The sequence below is a fragment of the Lampris incognitus genome, chromosome 9 (genome assembly GCF_029633865.1).
Source record: "Lampris incognitus isolate fLamInc1 chromosome 9, fLamInc1.hap2, whole genome shotgun sequence".
In the NCBI taxonomy this organism is placed as follows: domain Eukaryota; kingdom Metazoa; phylum Chordata; class Actinopteri; order Lampriformes; family Lampridae; genus Lampris; species Lampris incognitus.
Window position 1 is genome coordinate 12,225,326 of NC_079219.1, and position 25,766 is coordinate 12,251,091.

The window sequence follows — 25,766 nt, forward strand, 5'->3', positions numbered from 1 at the left end:
TTGGTTTATATGTGTGTGTATGTGTGTATGCATATGACGGTTTTCTCTTTGTAATGTTTTGAATCGGATTTGAATAAAGTTTTGTTAAAAAAAACATAATTGAAAGGGCCACACCCGCGTTGCTGCATCTGTTAGCCCGTTATAAACATGTGCTTTACCCGACCACTCCCCAAAGCATAACTGTTTGTTTTTTCGACTTGAGAAATTAAACCTGAGTGTATTTTCGCATGTCCAGGGTGATGAATCCGCCACAGGTTATCACTAAATCATGGACGTTTGAATTTCGTTTGTAAAACTTTTTTCTTTCCCTCCGCGGACCATTTTCTCAAGTCATCGTGTGGTCTTATGGCGCCGCTGTAACGTGGCGCCTTGGACAAATAGAGGCGCCAAAACTGTTCAGCGATACGTCGGGCAGGTCTCGGGTCTCCGCATGCTGTCAGAACCGACGCCTAAAAAAAACCAACAAAAACAAAACTAAAAACTACGCGACTTGTTGTACATAAATGGAAAAATACGTGCAAAAACACGGGTAGGGGCCTCTTCCGCTGATCGTGTCAAGTCAGTTTTATTTGTATAGCCCCAATATCACAAATTAGCCCCTTGGGCTTTACAGCAACACAGCATCCTGTCCTTAGCCCCCCCTCATCGGATTGGGTGACAGTTATCTCGTCATCGTTTGTCTTACCGAACCTCATCTAACTGGGCGAAACCTGCTGCTCGTCCGGTCTAACGAGAGGCTCACGCGTTTCTCCCCCGGGCGCGAGAATTTACTTTATGGTCAACGCAGCATCCTCCAAAAAAAAAACAAAAAAAAACAGAAAAACTAAAAAAACAGGTGGTGTTTTCTAGTGACCATTTAGGTGGAGTATAATAACGTTCGGGATTTGTAGAGGAACGTTTCCGGTACGATCGCCTGGGGTAGCTTGTCCACTGAGATGGCAGGTAGCCCATCACTGCGGTGGGCACGGCACACATCCCGCGCAGCGCTAATGCGGCTGCTGAACCTCCACTTTCGGTTTTGGCTTAGTTGGCGATTCCGGGCTCCCCTGACTCTGCTCCTGCGTCTTCTAGGAATAGACACCCGTCAGCATGAAAGAAACCTCTTCTCCGCTTATTTTCACTGGGACACACCCGTCCACTCACAAGAGTTTATTGAAAAACCTCAAAAAAAAATTTTTTTTCATTGTGTGTCAAAAATAGAGAAAAAATAAAACGAGAAATGGGCCCTGTGATGGCCTGGCGGCCTGTCCAGGGTGGCTCCTCGCCTGCCGCCCAGTGACTGCTGGGATAGGCTCCAGCATCCCGCGACCCTAATTAGGATAAGCGTCTTGGATAATGGATGGATAATGGATGACACACCGCTTCATAAGAAATCAATTAACGAAGTAAACCGTTGTTAATGGTAACAGATCTCTTACCCCCCCCCCATTGATCTAGTCCAAATAGACTAACGCGTCCAGTAGCGTTAGTCTCTTTTAAGCAACTTGTCAAACTTAAAAGTTGCATATTGTTGCCTGCTTCTTTTCTTTTTCTTTTTTTTGGTCCATGTGATTCCCACCAGGTACCTACCTCCCGTGGTAGTCATGGCTGCAGTGTAGAGATGCTGCCTCCTCGTTTCTCCAAAGTACTACGCTTATCTTGCGAGATGCAGGTGCAGGATGGAGATACGGGGCTCACTGGCTGCATGGGCAGAACTGCGTCTTTATCTGCTACAAAAGAAAAGAACCCCCTAGTGGCACAAACGAGGTACTGCGAGAGTGAGTGCAGCAATCCAGCCTGTGGGAATTCCCGTAGTGGCCGGCTGTCAGGCAATGCGGATGGGATCCCTTCTCCCGTCACGCCACGTTTGTCACTCCGCATGCGGCACACAGACGCCATATGGCCCAGCGGCAGATGGCATACTCCGCTTGTGGGGCTATCTGTCAAACATGTCTTGTTCGTGAGGGGTGTATGTTTTTACCTCGCCATTGGTTGCTCTGAATGCTATTAGTTTAGGAATTTCAGCTTGGGTAAATACACTTCGGAGAATGATTGTGCCTACTTGTGCACTCCTCATAAAACAGGTTAATAGGAACTGGTTGAAATTGATTTTAAGTGGACTGCAACACAGTCCAGCAGCCATCTTAGAAGGAAAATACATATTGCACCAGCATCTTATTAACTCCTGCATCCCCCTGCCCTTACCCCCTCCATGAAGAGAATATAGCATAGCTCCCCATATTTTGGCACTTTTATCAGCTAATTTGTCTTGCATCCTTAATGAACCTTTCCAGTGTTTTTACCCAGAAAATATTTTCGGGAAAAACACAGGGTCCATGTTGCCATGTTTAATGGGGCATCAGCGTGATGCTCCAAAGTGTATAATGCAGCGGAGCGCTTCACAACCCGTGGCAGGGAAAACAAAATAAGAAAACCCACCAAGCAACTTGGGTTTACCTTTAATGCATCATTTCATTTGAAAATTAAGAAGAAAAAAAAACAGTATCACTGCAATATAAAATCGCCAAGAGCACAGTAGCAGGATGAAATTGTAAGACACTTCAAGAGTTATTCGGGGTACAGACAGTCCTGGCAGTCTTCAATTCTTATCAGGTCATTTGCTGCCCTCCACTGGCCAGAGTCAGTATCACTATAAGAAGGAGGAGAGGGCTCTTAAGTGGACTTGTTTCGAGACAGCTGCCTCAGATTCAGACAGGAGCCAATGCATTAGAATCATGAATTTTTCCAGGTGCTCACCTGATGTTCACCCACTTACTCAGCTGCAGAGAGAATCGGAGATTAGATTAAACTCTGCTGTCCGTTCTCATGGAAATTTGTTTTGCATCACATGTTCCAACAACAATTAAGACAAACAACATGCAGTATACTCACTCAGCAGCATGTAATGAGGCCATGAATGTGAAAATAAGAGATAAAATAGGACACTGCCACTTACTGCTCAACGTTTTAACCCATTGCAACACAAAAGTAACTTAAATAGTGTGTCTCAAGGAGTTTAGAAAACATACAAAACCCCCTGTACAGTCAAAGGCTTGTTATTGCACGGTGATGATCATTTTGAAATCATAAACATGTGGATTTTGAGATGCCCATGCTTAATTAGGCTATTGAAAATACAGTGTGGCTGAATGTGAGAGGAAAAGGTCCATACCCCCTTGGAACTCCTGCTTCTGCATCAGGACCTCTGGGCCTGAGGGAAAATATTATGGTAAATGGACTGCATTTATATAACGCTTTTCTAGTCTACCGACCACTCAAAGTGCTTAAGCTCTCAGGAACTATCCCCTGGGATTATGTTATCAAAACTTTAAAGGCTTTTTTTTTTTTTTTTTACAAATGTCAAGGGTCAGATGTGTTTTCCGGGATTTTTGCCAACTTTACCTTGTTTTGTCACTCTTTGAGCAGGTACATTTTCGGCCTGTAGTGGGGAAAATAAATCAGGGCATTATTTATCCCAACAGGGCAGTTCTAAATGAAAATGTGGTTAAAAAGGAATTATTTGGGTCTACAAGTGTACGAACTAATGGTTGTTGTAACATAACATGTTCACCAGCTGCTACATTTGACATCCAACTTCTTGAAAATAGCCTTAAAATGACATTGGACCTTTAACATTAGATGCAAGCTTGCATCTAATATTAAACCGTGTACACGTACACACATAACACACGCACACACAAAAAGAGGCATTTGGGACACCCAGAGGTCCACTCTGTCATCATGATCATGACTGGCAGGAAGTGAAGGTCGGTTTGTGGGGTGGAGGTCTGCGATTACTGATTCATTGCTTGGTTTTGGTTAAAGGGCTACCACCAGAATTAAAGGCACTGATTTAAAGTATCGACAGGAGAAAGATGATGCTCTTAAGGGCACTGCTGGGTGGGGATGAGCAGGAGTTTGAAGCGTGAGGGAAATTGACCGCTGTAATTGTGCATGATGCATGTCCACATCTGAGACGAGCAGGACTTTGTAATCCTTTTCAGAAATTGGTAACAGCATGAGAATGACTTAGACAACAAGGGGATCATAATTATAATGACAGTACATGGATATTGTGCACTTTAACCTGATGAAATACTTACTGACGATGAGGGCAATACCCATGAGGAAGAGTACCACGGCAAAAACCAGCCCGCCGATTCTTAGAGATTCATAATCTGAAAAGGAACCAATCAATTTAAAATTATTGCAGAGGTGTATGGACTGTGGATTTAATGATAATAGTTATAATACATTTTATTTGTATAGCGCTTTTCAAGGTACACAAAGACACTTTACATAAGATTAAATAAACATAAAAACAATACACCCAAAACATGTAACACATAACAGTTATCACACATGAAAAGCAATTCTAAAAAGGTAAGTTTTGATTAACGATTTGAACGTGGACAGATCAGTACAGTCCCTGATGTGTTTTGGGAGGTGATTCCAGAGGGAGGGGGCAGCTATGGAGAAGGCTCTGTCACCCCAGGTCCTGTGCTTGGTCCTGTGTGGTGGAGACAGGAGGTTGGCATCGGAGGAGTGAAGGCTGAAGGAAGGAGTATGGTAGTGGAGCAGGTTCGTGAGGTAGCAGACAGCCTGGTTATGGAGGGCTTTGTGAGTGAGAAGAAGGACTTTAATGTCCTACATGATGGACAATGGACTTTTGTGGGGCAGGGAGCTAGTGGAGGTTCTGGAGGACAGGGGTGATGTGGCCACGGGAGTAGGTAAGCAGGTGAGCAGCAGGGTTCTGGATGTACAGGAGTTTGTTTAGGACTTCGGATGATGAGCCGTAGAGAATGCTGTTGCAGTAGTCAATTCTAGATGTGACGAAAGCATGGATCAAAGTTTTGGCAGCAGAGAAGGAGAGTTAAGGGCAGAGATGAGCTATGTTTTTTTCGGTGGAAAAAGGCAGCTCTAGTGATTTGACTGACGTGGTGTTGAAAGGAGGTTGCTGTCGAAAATGATTCCGAGGTTCCGGATGTGTGGGGAGGGAGACAGAGTGGAGTTATCGATGGTGAGGAAAACGTGGTCAGTGGTCTTGACCACTGATCATGTCAGATTTATCACAAATTAATGTGAGGAAGTTGGCTTGCATCCATGATTTAATTTCAGAGAGACGGTCAGACTAGAGTAAGTTGGAGTGGTGATGGATTTAGTGGAAATGTAGAGCTGGATGTCATCTGCATATCAATAGAACTGGAGACCATGATGGTGTATGATGTTACCAAGGTGGAGGATGTAAAGGATGAACAGGAGAGGATCAAGCACTGAACCCTGGGGGATGCCTTGGGACAGGGGGACGGTGAAGGATGTGCAGTTGTTGATGCTGATGAACTATTGTTTTTGATATTTTACTTTAGCCAGGAGACAGCAGTACCAGTGATGTTGAGGGAAGATTCAAGGCGGGAGAGTATGGCGTGGTTGATGGTGTCCAAAGCTGCAGTGGGGTCAAGGAGGATTAGAATGTTGAGGTGGCCAGAGTGAGGAGTGGAGGTCAGCGTTGGTGACTTTAAGGAGGGCTGTTTCTCTGCTGTGCTGTGAGCGGAAACCAGATTGAAATGGTTCAAACAGGTCGGTGGAGATGAGGTGAGCTTTGATTTGGGAGACGACAACACATTCCGTTATTTTCGACAGAAAGGGGAAATTGGAGATGGGACAGAAGTTGCTCATAAGATCAGGGTTGAGTCCAGGCTTTTTGAGAATGGGGGTGACAGCAGCCAGTTTAAATGTATGGGGGACTGAGCCAGAGCTGAAGGAGGAGTTAATGATTTCTGTGATGAATGAGGAAATAGGTGGGAGACCGTCCTTAACAAGATTGGATGGGATAGGATCCAGAAGACAAGTGGAGCTTCTCATTCCTACCATGAGGTTGGACAGCTCCATTTGGGACACGGGGGAGAACTTTGACAGGGGCTGAGTGGTAAAGAGGGGAGGGGGTGGAGGTGGTCAGGTTGCTGTAGATAGTGTCAATTTTAGATTGGAAAAATGAAAGGGAATAGTTGCACTTGTTAACTGTGAAGGGACTGGAGGTATTTCACCGGATTTGAGAAGTTTTGTTTTTTCTATTGTAGAAGAGAGAACCTTGGGTTCGTGGAGCCAGAGTATGAGGTGTGAGTAGTAGGTTGACCGGGCTGTGATGAGAGCATCTTTGTATTGTTGAAGGTAGTCTGAGTAGGCTTGGAGATGCACTGTTAAACCAGTTGTCTTAGAGATTCTATCAAGCTGGCGCTTACAGGATTTCATTTGATGGAGTTCAGGAGTATACCAGGGAACTGAGTGTGTGAATGAGACTATTTTGGTTTTAATTGGGGCCAGCTGATCAAGGCAGGAGGAGAGTATGTCATTATAATACAGGGCTTTATATGTCCACTAAGCCCACTTCCACTCTCCCCTCAAGAACCCTCACTGCTTGTCTACATGATAGACAGATATGGATGACTAACAATTATCTGAAATTCAACAGCACTAAAACTGAGCTACTCTTCATTGGCACTAAACCTACACTCTCAAAAACTAATATTTGCTCACTCCCCATTGCTGGAGCCACTATACGTATATCTGTCTCTGCTTAGGCTAAGAGCCTTGGTGTTATCCTAGATAGTACCCATTCCTTTTCCAGTCATATAAACAATGTCTCCCGGATTGCCTTTTTCCATCTGCGAAACATCTCCAGACTAGGCCCTGTTTTAACACAACACTCCACATAAGTCTTAGTCAATGCTTTGGTCACATCACACACTGACTACTGCAATGCGATCCTGGCAGGCATCCCCAACAAACTTATTCACCGACTTCAATTCATCCAGAATTTTGCAGCACAGATTATTGCACGTTCAAAGTCCACTGACCATGTTTCTCCCCTGTTGATTCAATTACACTGGCTTCCTGTGTCACAGTGGACTAATTTTAAAATATTATTAACATTCAAAGCTCTTCATAATCTATCCCCTTCTTATCTCACAGACCTCCTTCAAAACGTACACTCCATCTCGCTCCCTGTGGTCTTCACCAGCAGGTCTATTGGCGCTACCAGCCATCAACCTCAGCACAATGGGTGCCAGGGCTTTCTCCTATGCTGCACCCAAACTCTGGAACTCCATTCCCCATCACATCCGCTTACTGGACTCCATTACAGAATTCTAAACTGCTCTTAAAACCCTACTTTTTAGACTAACATACTCACTTTAACAGCATCAATTCTTCTTCTTCTTTTTGCTGATGTATGTTCTATTGTGTGTTTTATTGTTGATTGCACTAATGTTTTTTTACTGCTGTGTTTTTTTGTATCTGACGTAAGGTGACCTTGAGTGTCATGAAAGGAGGCTTTAAATAAAATGTTTATTATTATTATATTTGACAAGATTGTAGGAATTATCAGACAGCGGGGGAGGGGAGGCAGACATTTTACTGGCAAGAGATGCAGAAAGAGCTGAGAGGGAGATCAATTTTAAGATTTCTGAAGGATATTAGGGCGGCACAGTGGCGTAGTGGTTAGCGCAATCGCCTCACAGCAAGAAGGTCCTGGGTTCGAGCCCTGGGGTAGTACAGCCTTGGGGGTTGTCCCGGGTCATCCTGTGTGTGGAATTTACATGTTCTCCCAGTATCTGCGTCGGTTTCCTCCAGGTGCTTCGGTTTCCTCCCACAGTCCAAAGACATGTAGGTCAGGTGAATTGGCTGTACTAAATTGTCTTTAGGTGTGAATGTGTCGGCCCTGTGATGGACTGGCGGCCTGTCCAGGGTGTCTCCCCGCCTGCTGGCCCAATGACTACTGGGATAGACTTCAGCATCCTGTGACCCGAATTCAGGTAAGCAGCTTGGATACTGGATGGATGGATGGATTATGTGTTTGACTTTTTGGATGGGGATAGGGATGTCAATGTCCATGGTGATTGCCAGGGGGTCAGAGATATTGAGGTTGAGGCTGAAGAGTTGATGTATTGTGAGACCAGTGGAGCAGACCAAGTCCAGGATGTGGCCACGGCTGTGAGTGGGGAAGTTGATATGTTGTCTGAAGTTGAAGCATTGCAGCAGTCCCAGGAATTCTATAGTAGACGGCAGATAAAATCACCCAGGAGGAGAATGGAAGGTGAGATGGCACATAGCTGGGTCAGAAAATCAGAGAAGTCAGAGAGAAAGGAGGGGTTTGGTTGGGGAGGTTGTAGTTAATGGCCGTGACCAAGGGAGTGGGACTAGACAAATTGAAGGCATGGTGTTCGAAAGAATGAGTGGCAGGAATGGAAATGGTGGTTGTTTTAATGCCATTGCTGTAAACAGCTGCAACACCATCACCCTGCCCCTCAAGATGAGGTTTGTCAATATATGTGAATCCTGTGGGTGTTGTTTGGTTTGGTGGGAAATAGTCCAGACGTTTATGCCAGGTTTCAGTGAGGCAGAAGAAATCAAGGTTACAGTCAGTCATACATTCATTCAGAATGAGGCTTTTGTTATTGTATGAATGAGTGTTGAACAAAACCAGAATCAGATGACATTGCTTTGTGATAGGTTGTGAGGGCTGAGGAAGGGGATGGAGATTGGACTGATTCCCATGTCATTTGTTGTGGCGACGGTGAGGGTAAATGATGTTTGGTACTGATACGGTCAGGAATGGGGGGAGGTCGAACAGCCACAAGAGACAGCCGGCGTGAGCCAAGGATGCAACAATCATTGTTGTGGGCAAAGGTTAAGAAGAGGGTTAAGGAATGCATGTGTGTGATGTAAATAGACAGTCATGTGTGGAGAACAGAACAGTGTGCTGCAAATTAGCAGCAAGCATGCGACTACCTAGCATGTTCAGGTGAAGACCGTCTCTTCTATACAGACAGGAGGGCTCCCAGTACGAGTCAAAGTTAGGAATAAAAACAATGTTGTGTGCCATACTCATGTACTACAGCCAGGACTCAAGGCTGAGAATTTTGCTAAAATGCCCCACTCGACCCAGTGTGGGAATTGGGCCAGAAATAAACGCTGTTTTTGTTGAGAAGATGAAAAAGATGGATAAAATCACATTTTGTCAGCTCAGACTGTTGATGGGCAGTGTCATTGGAGCTGACATGAACTATTACTCTCATAGCTCCTGAAAACGGATCAAGGAGTCCTGGGAGTTTCTCCAGGATGTCAGGCAGGAGTAGTGGCTCCAGGGAAGCAGCACGTGACCGCATTTATGAAACGGATGTTTCGGACTATGGCGTCCCCCTTAATCAAGGTAGTGGGGGGGGGGGGGAGTGACTGATTGACAGTGCTGTCAGGGAAACTCTTGGGAGGGGATGAATGTTGTTGGGCTGAGGGAGCGGCATTGGGACTGGGAGTAACCAACCTGCCCGAACGCTAGGGAGGACGGTGCAGGGGGACTCGTGCAGCAGGACCTGCAGTGACAGTGGGAGCTGGAGGTGGGTCGGCCACCGCAGCAGCCGTTAAAGCAGGAGTAGTCCCAGCTGCAGCAGGGACCAGTTCCACATGGGAAGGGGTAACGTCGGCCATGGAAACAGCATTGGCCACGGGGGCATCAACAGGGTGATCCATGGCATAAGCCGATAGCACGGCAAGCCGATGTGAGAGGTTTATGGCCGGAGGCAAGGTAGCTCAAGGTGTTCCCATCTTGCTACATCTGACTACCACCTCTAACCAGGTAGCCTGTGAGCTGGGAATGAAGCGGGAGGAGGACGGGCAGCGAGATGATGGACCCCAGAGGAGATGGCCGAGTTCATAACTGAGATGGTTTTGGACTGTGATGCTGCAGTGTCAATAAAATCGGATAAAAGCGTCCTTTTTTTGCGGTTCATGCGAGAGCTGTCAGATGTCATTTGTTGTTTTTAGGCAGTCCTTGCAAGGCATAGTAATATTAAACTGGTTGACAGATGATCACAGAAAAGAAAGTTAGCTCCAGTTAGCCATTAGCTCCGTCAGCGGGAGGTTGAGTCCTCACAGTTCTCAGCAGTAGTGCAGGGAGTCAGTGCAGTAATCAATGAGCGAGTAAAAATTCATAAAAGAGGCAAACCAGAGAATCAATCAAAATAACCCAAAGGTCTAACAGAGCTGTTAAAAGTTAAAAAGTAGGCAGAACCACAAACAAACAAACCGCAGCTGGCAACCGTAACCAGAACTTTACAGTTGTACAGTCTCCCTTGGTGTTGTTGGTGTTAACCAATGTAAATTTTACCCCATCCCCAGCAAAACTTTCACCTTCAAAATCCATGAAGTTTTGACAATACTTCTAACATAAACCAGTTTTTGAAACGACTGACAAAACACTAAACACACAAATAAAAAGTGTATTTGCATGAATTCATATGACAGCCCTGATGAATACAATCGAAAACAATGCGGGCAGCTTGGTAACTGGCTTGTTCAACACAAGACTACGGCATAGTTGGCAGAATTAGAAATATTTGGCAGTAGGACTCCCCAAGATTGACCTCAGGGTGAATGTTTTCCATGGCTTCTGGAAAAATGGATGGGAAATGCAAACCCGTCCTAACCTCCCAGATGTTTCCTGGGGAGAGTCAGATGTTAAAGCCCCACGCTGATCCATTCAACACTCACCATAATGAAAAGCACTGTCATAGTCTGGCAGGAAAGAACAGAGAGAGAGAGCGAGTGAGAGAGAGAGAGAGAGAGAGAGAGAGAGAGAGAGAGAGAGAGAGAGAGAGAGAGAGAGAGAGAGAGAGAGAGAGAGAGAACGATAGAAAGAGTGAGAGAGAGAAATAGAGAGGGAGAAAGAGCGAGAGCGAGAGAAGCACCAAATGAGAGGCACATTTACTCACTGACATAGTTCAGAGAATACAACACTCATGCCACCACAATGGCAAACCAGCAGATCTTACAGAGCCACTGATCCTGCCACATACGTATAATATCAACAGTGTTCTGAATATATGCTGCAATTTTGGATTCTGAAAGCACCTTTGAACAAAACTAATGTTTTTCATGGAAATGTGGGGTTATATGTGGATTTGGGGTCAGGTATGAGCCTGCAAGGTGTATGCAAATTAGCTTTATTAGGCTTTGTGTAGGATCTAACGTTATGTCAGCTCCTTGCTCACTAAAACCAAAATGAAGCATGAAAAAACTCACCTTCATGACCATCTACCGCTGAAGCTGTGAATACAAGCAGAGAGACAATTAGTGTTTTGGAGACTCAACCTGATAGTGCTTGAGTGAACAGTTAGTAGTGGGGATGGTGAGGTGTTGAGGGAGCTCTTATGGAGGTCCAGCAGACAAGTTGGGTATTTAAACGATCCTAAAGTCCAGCATTTTTTTTTTTGTGCAAATGACAACATTGTATATAATTAAAAATGAGTCCCGAATATGAAATCAAAATCATGTATGCATAAAATGGAGGTCTTCAGATATAAGGGCATGTTCCTATCGCAGCATATTTGTAATACTGATCTAATGACAGCGATGATTGAATACAGGATTGACTCCCCATAGGAGTCATCTTTCAAGGGAAACACATTCGACCAGCTTTTATCAAGGTTATTTCGGAAACACAGTGCATGGTTATCATTGTGATTGTCTTTTCGCCTTTGCGAGATCCTTATCTGATTGGGGAGACTTGAAACTTGAGTTTCAGTTAATGGCAGCTTTACATGATTGCTAAACCTGAATATGTGGTTGCAGTGCCAGCATGTAATTTCGTTTTTGACACGTGTTCTTTAATGCTTGCTAGGTCGCATATTATTGTATTTGGCAGTCATAGCTAAAACCACCATCTTTGTGTTCCATGAGGTTCCAGGGGTGGGCAATCTTGTCCAGAAAGGGCCGGTGTGGGTGCAGGTTTTTGTTCCAGCCGAGCAGTTACACACCTGATCCCACTAGTCAACCAGTAGAGTCTTTGCTGAGGAACTTGATTAGGAGAAACAGGCATGTAACTGCTCGGTTGGAACAAAAACCTGCACCCACACTGGTCCTTTCTGGATAAGACTGCCCAGCCCTGATAGCCCATATTGCTCATTCGAGTAGTAACTTTTGAACTGACGTAGCATTAAGTCAAGTCAAGTCCATTTTATTTGTGTAGCCCAATATCACAAATTACAAATTTGCTTCAAGGGGCTTTACAGCAGTTACAGTTGCTCAATAAGTTATTCATATTTTTGTAAGCAGAACTGCCCACATTCAAGGAATAATCTTGCCTGTCATTCTCACACCTTTCAAAGGGCAGTGAATAATCTTCCCATAAGCCTTATGATTTGTACTGTGTCAACTGGCTGTTTAAAACAATATGGGAGAAAATTAGTGAAATCATCCTTATAGGATACATGACCAAATCACACCTCCATTATGTAATGAAATTATCTTCTTATGCTTAATTTGAAGGGTTAAGTACCATGATATACAAAATCTCACAGTTGCAAAGGCTTGTCTGTAAAATTTCTTTAGGATGCAGTAACCAGAAAAAAAAAGTAAACTTCAGGGGAAAAAAAAAAGGGAAAGTTAACAAAAAAGTTCAGTGTTTCTCCTACCGAGATGTGACTAAAAGTTTGATTTTTTTTTAGACCAATTTAGCCCAAAACCTGTCCATAAGTTTTTATGGTATGTAAGAAGTTAGACAACAGAGCTGAGGCTGCACTCCGACAGGATGACACAACGGTGCTTTTTTCTGCGATGGCTCATACCGGGATTATCCATCCAACCATTATCCAAACTGCTTATCCTTACTCAGGGTCGTGGGGATGGGTGGCAGGCGGGGAGACACCCTGGACAGGTGGCCAGTCCATCACAGCCCCCCCCCCCCACACACACACACACACATAACTAGGGACAATTTGGTACGGCCGATTCACCTGACCTACATATCTTTGGACTGTGGGAAGAAACCGGAGCACCCAGAGGAAACCATGCAGACACAAGAGAACATACAAACTCCACACAGAGGACGACTCCCAGGGTTGAATTACCCTGAGGCTCGAACTGAGGACCTTCTTTCTGTGAGGCGACATGCTAACCACTGCGCCACTGTGCCCCCCTCCCCTGGAATATCAACCTTATTTAAATACATGCAATGCAATTCAAGCATGAAATGAAAATATGCAGTTAAACTCCAATGCTGAAACAGACAAAGGCATGTTTTCATAAATATTCCATTCTCCGCTATCACATGGAAAACCTCTGCCCAAGGGAGTAGACAGACAGACTGAGATTGACAGATAGAGAGAGAGAGAGAGAGAGAGAGAGAGAGAGAGAGAGAGAGAGAGAGAGAGAGAGTGATTGGGTCTGTCACACGCCGCTAACTTAACCCAATCGGTGGTTTTCCATTACAGTTTTGCACAAAATAGAAGCAATTCTTTTTTTTTTAAAGTCAACAAAACACAATTGCGAGTGGTCTGAGTTTCCATTGAGTGATGACACACGATTAAAGCTGGGGTTACTCATCCTGTGACATCCAGCTTTTTATGTGGTGGAGGCAGTTGACAAGGGATTGTGGGGGGAGCTGAGATAAAGCTGTGTGTCATCAGCATAGCAATGGAAACTTAAACCGTGGTGGCGGATGATCTGACCAAAGGGGAGCATGTAGATGGTAAAGAGGAGGGGTCCAAGCACAGAGCCTTGTGGCATGCCTTGGTTAACTGGAGCTAGCGTGGAACTGGAGTATCTGATGGTGACAAACTGTTTCCATTTGGCAAGATATAACTTGAACCAGAAGAGAACTACACCAGTGCATAGAAAAGTAGCTTAAGGGTTGTCACTGGTCACTTACTACCGGTCTGTATCATATCACTTTCAAAGAGATGCATGTAAGGCTTAATACTCCTGTCTGTGCCCCCCGACTAAGGCAATAGCAAACAGAAAACTGGAGTTGGTCCCTGGGCGCTGCACACTGCCTCCAGTGTATGTGTGTGTGTATGATGGGTTTAATGCAGAGGATGAATTTCCTCACAGGGATCAATAAAGTATAAGGAGAACCGGGTTGAAAGTAACTCTTTTCAGATAAACATCATTTTAAAAGATAGCGTTACAGACAGAAACTAATTTTCATTGTGATCAACAACTCACATGTGTGTTCTATCAATACCAGGTGCTATTTTGTACAAATTTGGAAGAACTTTGGTATAATTTGACTTTGAACAGAAGTTGTGCATTGTTACTTTTGACCCCGTCAGTTGGACCATGGTGAAATTAGTTTCATGTCTTGATGCATGCTCAATAATCCAGGTAAGGAAATCCCAGAAAGGTGAATAAGTTCATCTGGACACAAAGTTTAGTGGGAGAAACATGTCATCACTCATCTAAGTGACTTCGCCAGTCTCAGCTTACTGCAGGTATCCTCCATCTTATAAACAGCACAGTTGCACAACGACCAAAACAGGCACAGTTGTGTCACAACTGAAGTTGAATATACATAAATAGCACTTTTATGACAGTCCTTATACACTCCTGTAGAGAAGCGCTACTTAGATGGATAGTCAATGAAGTATATTTGCAATTCCGTCACAACCACTAAAGCTGTTAAATTGAACAAGACTGTGAAAGATCAGCCGTATTTTCCTATATAAAACTAATTTGAAAACATTGGTCCCTTTTAGGGCGGCACGGTGGCACAGTGGTTAGCGCAGTCACCTCACAGCAAGAAGGTCCTGGGTTCGAGCCCCGGGGTAGTCCAACCTTGGGGGTCGTCCTCTGTGTGGAGTTTGCATGTTCTCCCCGTGTCTGCGTAGGTTTCCTCTGGGTGCTCCGGTTTCCTCCCACAGTCCAAAGACATGTAGGTCAGGTGAATCGGCCATATTAAATTGCTCCTAGGTATGAATGTGTGTGTGTGTGTGTGTGTGTGTGTGAGCCCTGTGTGATGGCCTGGTGGCCTGTCCAGGGTGTCTCCCTGCCTGCCACCCAATGACTGCTGGGATAGGCTCCAGTATCCCTGCGACCCTGAGAGTAGGATAAGCGGTTCAGATAATGGATGGATGGATGGATGGATGAATGGTCCCTTTTACACAAAGCTATTAAGGTTAGGATGGGAAACTACCAGTGAATTTCGAATATGAAACTAATTTCACTGCAGTGTCAGACGAGACGAAAGAGACACACGGGTGGGTCAAAAGTAACGCAATGGTATAAACTAGAACTGTTTATATTATTCTTGTTTATATTATTTTTTTTTAATTAAAAATGTCTGACAATGTCCTTATTAGTATGTAATTACAAACATATTACGTCCCTTATCTTAATAAAATATATCACATTTCATTTTTAGAACATAGGGGCTAACAATCAATGATGTGTTAACAGTTTTAACAGTATTTGCTGTATTACTAACAAATTTCCTTTTTTTTTTAATTCAATGTACATACAAGTTTTAACATTTTAATGCGAGAATCTTAACGTTTTAACAGATCCTCGCGGGGAGAAGCGCAGGTACTGGTTGACAGAACAGAAACGCAGTAATATTGAACAATTATCTGGCGGATTAGCAGAAAGTGTACTTTGACTGTAACATCATGACGGCTATTGCCACAGACACCATGATGGCGGAGAGTGAGCGACGTGATTCAGTAGCTTTTGGCTTTAGCCGGTCTCGGATAAAACCAACAATTTATGAGAGGGTCAATGGTGAAATGATAGCTGAAGATGAGTTTCTCAACTTCCTAGCTGTCAAAATTAGAACAATGAGGACGAGCTAGTACTTTTGGCCTCAAACACCCTCGACTCGGAGTGGATTGAGTCCTCTAAAAAAGTGCTATTTGAACTCTGCCCTGACACCAAACAAAGGTTTGTGGTGCACAAAGGCCCACAGAAAGACGCTAATAACATTAAAAGTTGCCTTAAAAGTTTTAAACGAGTGTGGGGAGAAAGTTCCCCGCTTCGTCTCCCACTGTCTTGATGAGCTGCCGCCGGTGTTGCTTAACAACCTGGACGCCTCCAACCTGCTCTCCACGATTAAGTGTCCCCACAGTGAGGTTTGTGCGCTTTGGCACGCAATGAAACTTCAGGCTGATATTGGAGAAGATCTGCGTGCGGTTACTGCGACCATTGATGGCAGAGTTGCCGTGCTGGAGCACCACCTGGGGCCGAGCCGTGGCGGAGGGCATGGCCTGGTGTTGTCGAGGGATGGTGGAGATGCCGGCGGGAGCACACGGTGAGCATCAGCTGTGGATAATGGCGAGATGGTGGCTACGGCTGCGGGTGACTCTGGTTCCTCTGCTGCCATTGATTTCAGTGTTGGCCCGGGTCCTGCTCCTTGCGCGGAGTTGACTCCGGGCAGTGGAGTCGGTGCAGGCGAGGGGAGTGCAGTGAGCCTGCCTGGAGGGCCGACAGTGGTGGCGGAAGACTCGCCGAAATGAAGTCGGGTTGCAGAGCGGGGGTTGCGCCAACGTATGAAGAGTAATACCGAGGGCCAGCCCGGCTTGTCAAAATGGCGTCCCGACAAACCTGAATGGAGGATCATGCCTAAGCCTATTGTTGGCACTGGGGCACATGGCAATATTAAGGTGGTGTGTATGAAGCTGGTAAGTGTTTTTGCTACCAAATTCGCACCAAACCTTGATGCAGTGATGCTGTCTACCTATCTTAAAGAACAGCTTGGCCGTGATGTGATTTGTGAACGCATTGGCACTGCGCGCAACAGATTCAGCTCATTTAAAGTGTGTGCTGAATGCAATGAAGTCGCGGAGATGAAGAACCCCGGAAATCTGGCCGGAAGGCTCTGTTGTGAGGTGATACTTTGAGCCACACAAGGCTGTGGTTACAGGGTTTAGCGTCGGTGCTACTGTGCCAGATAGGGCAGCAGCCGCACCCGGCACCTAAACTCTCAAAATGCGGATTGTATCATACAACGCACGCGGCCTGCGTGTAGGACAAAGTGCTGCGGATAAATCAAGATGTTTGCTGGTTGACACACTGCTGGATGAGTGTGACATTCTGTGCATACAAGAGACCTGTCTTGCCAAACAGGACCTAGACAGACTGAACTAAATACACGAGGATTTCCATGCTGCTGGTGAATCCATCACTGATCTCAGCACAAAAATAGTACGAGGTAGGATACCTGGTGGTGTGGCTATACTCTGGAACTACAAATACGATCCACTGGTTAAGGTGGTACGTTTAAATGTTGATTGGGCCATTGAGCTCGAGTTTAATCATAATGATAAAAAGTTTATAATTTTAAATATATATACACCTTATGAATCCTATGAGACTGAGGATGAATTTCTGAACAGGCTAGCCTTTGCTCATTCTTTTATTGAGGACAGTGACTTGACTTGTGTCTATGTAATTGGAAATTTTAATGCTGACTTGTCAGATAACAATTCTATATTTGCAAAATATCTGCTGCAGTTTTGTAATGATAGTAATTTAATACTATCTAGCAAAGTATTCTTGCCTGATAAGAGTTTTACTTATGTAAGTGAAGCGTGGCATACTGCTTCTTGGCTTGACCATTGTATGTGTACAGCAGATGCCCATGCCTCTTTGGATAATATAGAGATATGCTATGGGTTGGCCACCTCTGATCACATACCTGTTGCTATGTTACTAAATGTTGAGAATGTACCCCTGCTGGCTGTTACTGGTAATGCTGGTAATACAGGAAGCTAAATTGGACAAATCTGACTGAGGAGGATATTGATAGATATTCTACCCTAACTTACAGATTGTTTAATAACATTGCACTGCCTATGGATGCTTTAATGCACCTAATTATGAATTGCGAAGACCTACCTCATGATGCTGACCTCTGCGCCATGTACGATAATATTGTGATGGCTCTTAATGCCTCCAGCAAGCCCTTCCATAAACACAGGAATAAGGTGTATAATGTCAAACCTAGGTGGAATGAGTTTGTGGCTGAACAACATGCTGCAGCTAGAGGAGCCTTTGCATGCTGGTCTGAGTCAGGAAGGCCTAGACAGGGGGCATTGTTTGAGCATAAAAAAACTTACAAATACAAGATTTAAATATGCTCTTCGTTTTATTAAGCAAAATGAGAACACAATGAGAGCTGACTCGCTTGCCAGGAAGTTGCAAAGTAACAATCATAATGACTTCTGGGAAGAGGTCAGTCATGAGTAATCATAAAACCCCCCTACCGTCTGATCTTGAGGGTGTTTGTGGCCCAGACAAAATAGCTGAGGTATGGCAAGAGCATAGTTGTAATTTATTTAACTGTGTTAAAAGTAATGCAGTTGTAGTGGGTAATGCTGATCTCTCTGTTAACACGGTAGTCAGGTCAGCTGATGTCTCAGATGCCATTATGACGCTACATACTAACAAGACTTGTGGTATGGACTGCATTACTGCAGAACACCTAAAGTACGCCAGTCTTAGGCTCTGCCCAATGCTTGCCATGTGTTTCACTGGTCTTATGGTTCATGGGGTTCTTCCTGATTCTGTGATGTCTGTACTGTTAGTCCCTGTCCTTAAAGACAAGGCTGGCAAACTAAATAGTATGGACAATTATAGACCTATTGCCCTTACCAGTGTTCTGTCTAACATGCTGGAAGGAATTCTCCTAACTAGATTGGAAATGTATGTTCTCACGACTGACAATCAGTTTGTATTTAAAAGAAAACACGGCACTGATTTATGCATTTACGCTTTAAAGGAGATAGTGGCCAAATATAGAAGCCAACATTCTACTGTATTTCTATGTTTTATTGATGCTTCCAAGGCATTTGACAGGGTAACCATGATAAATTATTTATGAAATTGCTGGCTAGAGGTGTTCCAGATTATATAGTCAGAATTCTTGTCTTCTGGTATGCTCATCGGATGTTTCAGGTTAAATGGGACAATGATGTGTCTGCCCCATTCCATGTAGACAATGGGGTTCGCCAAGGTGGAATTTTGTCTCCTTTTTTGTTCAACGTGTATATGGATGACCTGTCGAGACAGCGGACTGGGTGTAACACGGGCTGTCTTGTGGGTGGCTCTGTCATCAATCACCTCATGTATGCTGATGATTTAGTTTTAGTTAGCCCATATAGTGCTGGACTTCAGCAGCTACTGAAGGTGTGCTCACAGTATGACAAAGAACAGGACATTAAATATAACGCCAAAAAAGTAATGTCATGATTGTCAGAACTAGAGAGTACAGGAAATCAAATTTTCCTGTGTTTCAGTTATCAGATTGTCCTCTCAATACATGCAAGGACATAAAATATCTTGGACATGTCCTCTCTGATGATCTGATGGATGACAGAGATATATACCAGCAATGCTGTAAAATCTATGCCCAGGCTAATAAGTTGCTTAGGAAGTTCTCTATGTGCTCTGTTGATGTCAAGTGTTCATTGTTTAGAGCTTATGTAACACCACCGTATACAGCTCATCTCTGGTCTTCTTACAGGAAGAGAAGTATGCAGAGGCTCAGAGTGGCTTACGATGATGCTATGAGGTTGTGGCTTCATGTCCCCAGGTGGCATAGTGCCAGTCAGTTGTTTGTGTCCTCAGATGTGTCTACATGTGATGTACTTTTAAGATGGCTAATGTATAATTTTATGCGTCACCTGGATGTGTTCGAGAACAGCATCGTAGAGGCTCTAAACCAGCGTTTCCAAACCCAGCCCTCAAGGAACCCCTATCCTGCAGATTTTCATTGTCACCCTGCATAGGTATCCCTGCTTGTACTTACTCAACCAATCATCCCACAGCACTTAATTATGCAAGGTGTGCAACATCTGGCACAATTCATTGCTGATTGGTTGAATAACTACAAATAGGTAGCTATTCAGGGTTGCAAAGAAAATCTGCAGGATAGGGGTTCCTTGAGGACTGGGTTGGGAAACACTGCTCTAACCAGCCCTATGAAAAGCTGCTATTGGTTAACATCCAGACTTCAAAAGCACTGGTGAGACAGCCTGTATCTGTTGATGAACTGACTGTATTGTAAGGTACGTGTGTGGATGCCTCACATGTTGTGTGTGTGTGTGTGTGTGTGTGTGTGTGTGTGTGTGTGTGTGAGAGTGCTCGTGGAGTGTAGGGGTGTCATGTAGGCCTAAATGTTTTTTTTTTCTTTTATTGTTGCTTTTATGCTATGGACCGGCTGTGTGTCCGAAATAAAGATTATCATTAAATGGTGTAACACAAACAATGTGACTGTATTAGCAGGAAGGCGAAAGAAACACTTGTTGTTGCTTTCGTCCTAACAATGACTCCTGCACATGACTTGCTTCTATAGCGAAAAACTGACATGGCCAATGTCAGGATGTGCCCAAGTACTTAACAGTCTGTCAAATGATCATGACTATGACACATGAAGCAATAAACACATCTTGTCATTCAAAAAAAGTTGCCATTTGCGTTAATTTACCTACCACGTTGAAAAACAGCTTTTCAGGTATAACTCTGCAAAAGTATGATGTATACAAATGATTTTTCGCAGTTCTGGTAAGTGCTGTGTGGGCTGATGCAGTTAGATGTATCAGACTTGCAAGAGCTCGGAGAAAATCCCCATGTTACGTTCATCCCGTGTTACTCTCGACCCGGTTTGCCCTTATCTTCTATCGTCTTACAATAGAGGGCAAAATATCTTGGCCAAATACAGTTGCTGGGCAAACTTTACTTAAATAAGACTGCAACCCTGGCCACCATATTCCACGGACAATTCAACTAGAGCTCTCTATGCAGCAGCAAGAATTTTTAAGAAAGAAAAAAAAAATCAATAATATCAGCTTACATTTAAATCTGCTCAGGATCAAGTTGAACTGATGGCATGCAGCACACAGAAAAACAGCTAAGGGCAATAGGCTCACAATAACACGAGAAATTTGGCAACAGCCCAAATGACTGGTTACTCAAAACCCTGGCTTGACAAAATGGTGTACTACTTTGACATGAGCTATTCTTACAGCAGCTCGGCTAATGGAGGAGTGTTTTAAGGCAGCCAATTGTGAATGTGGATTTATGGTGAAATCCTTATCAATATATAGTATTGCATCAATATCAAGGGGCAATACTTGACAGACACAACAAAAACAGTGCACAAAACAAAAAAAAAAACAAAAAAAATCAGAGTGCATCAAAAGAAGCCATGCCGACAAACTAAGCTGCCAAACCACAAAACCAGATCACCATCACAGTGGCGAAATCTACTCACCAAGCACTTCCCTGCCAAATGCTGACCCTGTTACGTGGACAAACCCATTCATTTATAATCACAAGCCAAAATAAAACCTTTCAAGACCCTGCTACTGTAAAAGCACTACCTTAGCAGTACTGATCTATTTCTGCAGGGGGGCGGTTTCTGAAAAAGCCTCTTACCACTGAATTAAGTCTTACGAATAAAACAAGGGTGTGTTTTCATGTGACAAAGAGTGAGCTGTAAGGCTTACCCAGTACAGGAGCTAGCCAGGAGTAGAAAGCCACCACCGCTGCAAGTTCCATTCTACCTGCTGGTAAGAAATAAACAAGCATGCATTGTAATATGGCATACTCAACACATGCAAAAAATAAATAAATAGATAGATAGATAGATAGATAGATAGATAGATAGATAGATAGATAGATAGATAGATAGATAGATAGATAAAGAAAATATATAGGAACACTGCTTGTTCAAGCAATTTTACTTGTCATTTATCAACTGTTTTGCTTAGACTTTGGTACTCAATGGCTGCCCCTTGAGGATAAGACCAGAGGAGCTGGATGAAGCGAGGCCTTGTTATGAGATGTGCTGGTTTCCTTCAACCCTGAAACACAGCAACTGTACCTCACTTGCCAACACTGAGGTAGTTGTTTGCAAAGTCAAGCAAACATGCTTACCTCTAGTGCCCATTTCCAAAATGGCAGCTTAAACAAAATTTGAAGGTTAAGTGAAATTGTGACTTCTTATTTAGATCACTGCAACAAGAGTTGGCTAATCTGAATATTCTTAGTTTTAATCAAACTTGTTGATACTTGTTGTGCATTAGACTGAAGCTATGGCTGGCACTTCCATTAATACTCTGGAGCCTTTCGTTGACACTTCTAATTTTGTATTTCTCTCTGATGGGGACATAAATCTCTGACTCAGCAAGACATTACATAATATCTCATGCACTCATCCTGTATGAGATATAGAGGATATCACCTATAAGGACCTCTTGGCTCCCGGGTAAGAGAACATGGTCTATTTTAGGCTCAGCAGCTCAAGACACGGGGGTACAGCAGTTGAGGGGTCCAAGGCAAGTCAAGTGTTAAGTTGCATTTGATATTTGGTCAGTGCGTTACAAACATGATTCATTGGCAGTTGCTCGCTGGGTCAAATAGTTTACAGATCACAAGCGACTGTCCGTACCCCCGACTCCTCTGCTTTCTCTCCACGCATTACCTTGTATATTCTTTGAGATTCTGCTATGCTACATGTTTACATTTGGAGGTTTTATAACCAGACTCCTGGCTGCAGAGCCACTGGAATAGTACCAAAGCAAGGGACGCTGCATGCCCTAAAACAATTTGGCTGGGCTTTCATAAACTGACTGCATTACACCAACACAAAGTAACACAACACGAAGACAATCGCTCTTGCAGACTGGTACACATTTAGCTTTTTAAGTGGGTGGTGGGGACAGAGAAACTAAACCGATGAATACATTTTGCATTGCACAGATCAAAGCCCACATTGGATTCCCACCCTTACCCAAAGCAACGAGCTTCATGCATGACTAGATTGGTAGTGTGAACATGTGGCTGGAGTCAACCCCGAGAGCTGGATTAACAACAAAGGCCTGCCAATCAGCTTTAATCAAACAAATGCAGCATGAGTTACCCTAACAAGAACCAATCCAATAATCGCGTTTGCTTGCCTACTAACCACAGTGGGCAGACAGTAAAGAGGCCCTTGTGAAAGCATCTACAACTCCCGAGGCTTATCATAAAGTGGGATTCACAGGCCCACGATTTGAAATTAAGAAGAACCCCCCCCCCCCCAAAACATTCTTGCTGTAACGGGCCAATAATAGTTTATATTTCAAAGTCTGCTCTTAAGACCTAAGTGCGAATATCCACAAAATCAATCACTCGCACTTTGGAGCCAACAGAAAATCCCACACATACGCTGCTGTGCTTACGTAAAAGCGGTCAAAATGACCGCTATCCCGTCTAAAAGGAGACACACGCTGCGATGTGGCGCGGGCCTACCATCTGGTTTGTCAGTCGGCTCCTCGCGATACCTGCTTACTTTCCTCGGCAAAAGTTCCTAAAAAATGCGAGCTTAACCACCACTACTACTGTGCAGAGTGTAATAACATTTCTAAAAGTTTATTCACTTTCCACTCGATTCTGAACACCGGGGGTTGTAATATATAGAAACGCGCGCGCAGTTCAAGTCAAAAGTGGCGCGTGCGTGTGGTCACGGGATTTGTAGATAGCAAAATTAAAGCTATTTTGGGCATATTAACGACACTTAATTCGTGAATAATAATGTAAACTACTAATAAGACACGTTAGCCCCTAGCTAACGGCTCTGACCCTTTAGCCGAGCGGTTAGTGATGTCGCCTTGTGGTGCAGTACACCCGTATCGAATCCCGCACCGGGCAAGAAAATAACCGGTTATAATAATCATAATAATAATAATAAAAAGTAAACGTTGTAGATTCTTCCCTACGACCGTCTAGCCGTCAACCAGAAACGACGCGCCGTAATTACTGAAATCAAAATGATTAATTAATTACACAACTTGGGTGCCTAGAACATTGCAGCGGAAAGCTGAAGCACGGGGGCCGCGTTAGTCGGGTTTGCCCTCCGCGGACAGGAAAAGCCTCCGACGGCACCCCGAAACATGTGGCGCTAACGCAACTTCTCCACAGAAGCCGCTTTATGCGCCGAGCCCCGCCGCTCGCAACCGCGGAGCCTCCGAGCAGAGTGACACGACACACCGCGGCACGCTGGGTAGCGCAGCTCCGCGGATCAAAACGCACGCTTAACGAGGAGAAAACGCTCCGCTGGAAAACAAGCAGCATTGGTCGCGCTATAGAGTCACGTGACCGGGAAGGTATTCGGCGGAACGCTGTAAAAAAAAAAACCGACTCAGGCGTTTCAGATCCAGCCAGCTTCAATGGAAATCTTGTGTAGGAAGGAAAAAAAAAACATACTCAGGTTAATCTTATTTCGCAGTTCGAACCCCGAATTTACAAAAGCATTACCGTAAACACAGCCGTCCATCTAAAAACCACTGGGCAAATACACATTTAGAGTAAAAAAAAAAAAAAAAAGTTTGGAAAATTAGACAAACTCACCAATACGAGTGACCAAGTACAAACGGTGCGTTATGTGAGTCTGTCTCCGCCAAGTGCGCCGTCCCGACGTTTTGTTGGCAAGGTTTTTTTTCCTTCTTCTTCTACCCCCTCTTCAGCTCCAACTTTACTGCCTTAGCCACACGTGAAACGCTAGATTGGCTGGTTTCTAATCAAATTGGATCTCGTAGAGGACTGAGATCTGATTCAAGGGGGGAAAAAAACCCGAGTCAAAAACAGCATTCAGGCAAATCTCTCCACCAACATTCTGCTGGGCTGGTCTAAATCATCTGTGTCACTCCCGGGAATGAGCAGGGAAAGAGGGGGGTGGGGTATCGGCGTGAGTGGCCGGCTCAGCCACTGAGGTTTACACGCCAAAATTACCCCAGTCCCCCCTGCGCGGCGGTAAACAGCTGATGGAGAAACGCAGCTTACAAAGCGACTTTGTAAGGGGAATTATCGGCAGGAGTTGTGTCTTTGCTGTGCAACTGGTATGCAGCAGACTTAACACTCACGTATCACAGCCACTTGTGCAACCGGTGACTATGCAAAACTTGAATTTTCAACTCCATCCATTATCCAAACCACAGGCTCGTGAGGATGCTGGAGCCTATCCCAGGAGTCATTGGGCGGCAGGCGGGGAGACACCCTGGACAAGCCGCTGGCACACGCACACACACATTCACACTTAGGGACAATGTTGTACGGCCGATTCATCTGACCTACATGTCTTTGGACTGTGGGAGGAAACCCACGCAGACACGGGGAGAACATGCAAACTCCACACAGAGGACGACCCAGTACGACCTCCAAGGTTGGGCTACCCCGGGGCTCGAACCCAAGCTCTGGTGCCTGCGTGCCTAGTTTAGCTTTTCCTAGCATATTAGCCAGTGCGCTGCCCAACATCCTAAATCCAGTCCTTTCTAGGTGATAATTTTCAACTCAAACAAATAAAATATAAAGGCACATAGACTTTCAAATATAACTTAGCTCATGGGTCTTAGAGACTGTGAGGTCAACGCTTTGGGAAAAATAGGCCGATACGTTTGTGCCTGCTCGTCACCGTGCAAGCTGACCAGTGCAGACTGTTTTGAGTTATCGCTCAGCGATGTGAGAAGGGGCCCCCTGGTTAAAACCCCACCAGGTTGCCAGATTCCATCCTCTCTTCCACCGGGGGGTTCAGAACCAATACTGGCCCCAGATGTCAGCAGTGAGGTTGCAGAAGGCTGGGAGTCATAACTTAGCACGCTTTGGACAGACGTCGGGTATCTGTCATGACTGACAGGCGCCAAGACATTTTGGAGAACCCCATGTCTCGCAACCAGCTCACTGAGTCCACGCAGTCAAAGGGATTTCCTTATTTTGCTATCCTCAAGTATTGTATTGGGTGACTGGATGGAAGCGGCACCCAGATAGCAAAATCGCTGTGGCCCCGGACCCGTCCTACACCTGACACTTCATCCGGCCCACATACCGCGTGGAATGATGGCACTTGGGCGGTCCGCTCCTGTTTGCCAGATCTGGGCCAGAACCAAGCCATAGCAATGCCGCATGTGCCACATATTTGCCAAAGCTGGCCCATATTTGATTTGGCATATTTGCGCCATATTTGCTATTATACATGTGGGCCACGT

General features: G+C 44.6%; 1 protein-coding gene across 8 annotated transcripts; it reads right to left on the reverse strand.

The window, feature by feature from the left end:
• Positions 1-2,426: 2,426 nt before the first annotated feature.
• LOC130117749 (FXYD domain-containing ion transport regulator 6-like) lies at positions 2,427-24,548 on the reverse strand. 8 transcript variants are annotated; one of them, XM_056285947.1, is made up of 10 exons: positions 24,136-24,548; positions 21,252-21,308; positions 21,017-21,043; positions 11,056-11,079; positions 10,525-10,548; positions 4,083-4,157; positions 3,382-3,418; positions 3,152-3,190; positions 2,737-2,759; positions 2,427-2,629 (listed from the first exon to the last, which is right to left on the reverse strand). In XM_056285947.1, exons 2-9 carry the CDS (start codon positions 21,301-21,303, stop codon positions 2,756-2,758), a joined length of 282 nt encoding a protein of 93 aa, XP_056141922.1. In that variant the 5' UTR covers positions 21,304-21,308; positions 24,136-24,548; the 3' UTR covers positions 2,427-2,629; positions 2,737-2,755. The 8 variants fall into 8 exon arrangements, with proteins under 8 accessions (XP_056141922.1, XP_056141921.1, XP_056141924.1 ...); XM_056285946.1 differs by having other exon boundaries at positions 21,252-21,311; positions 24,136-24,537; XM_056285949.1 differs by lacking the exon at positions 10,525-10,548 and having other exon boundaries at positions 24,136-24,543.
• Between the last annotated feature and the right edge of the window lie 1,218 nt (positions 24,549-25,766).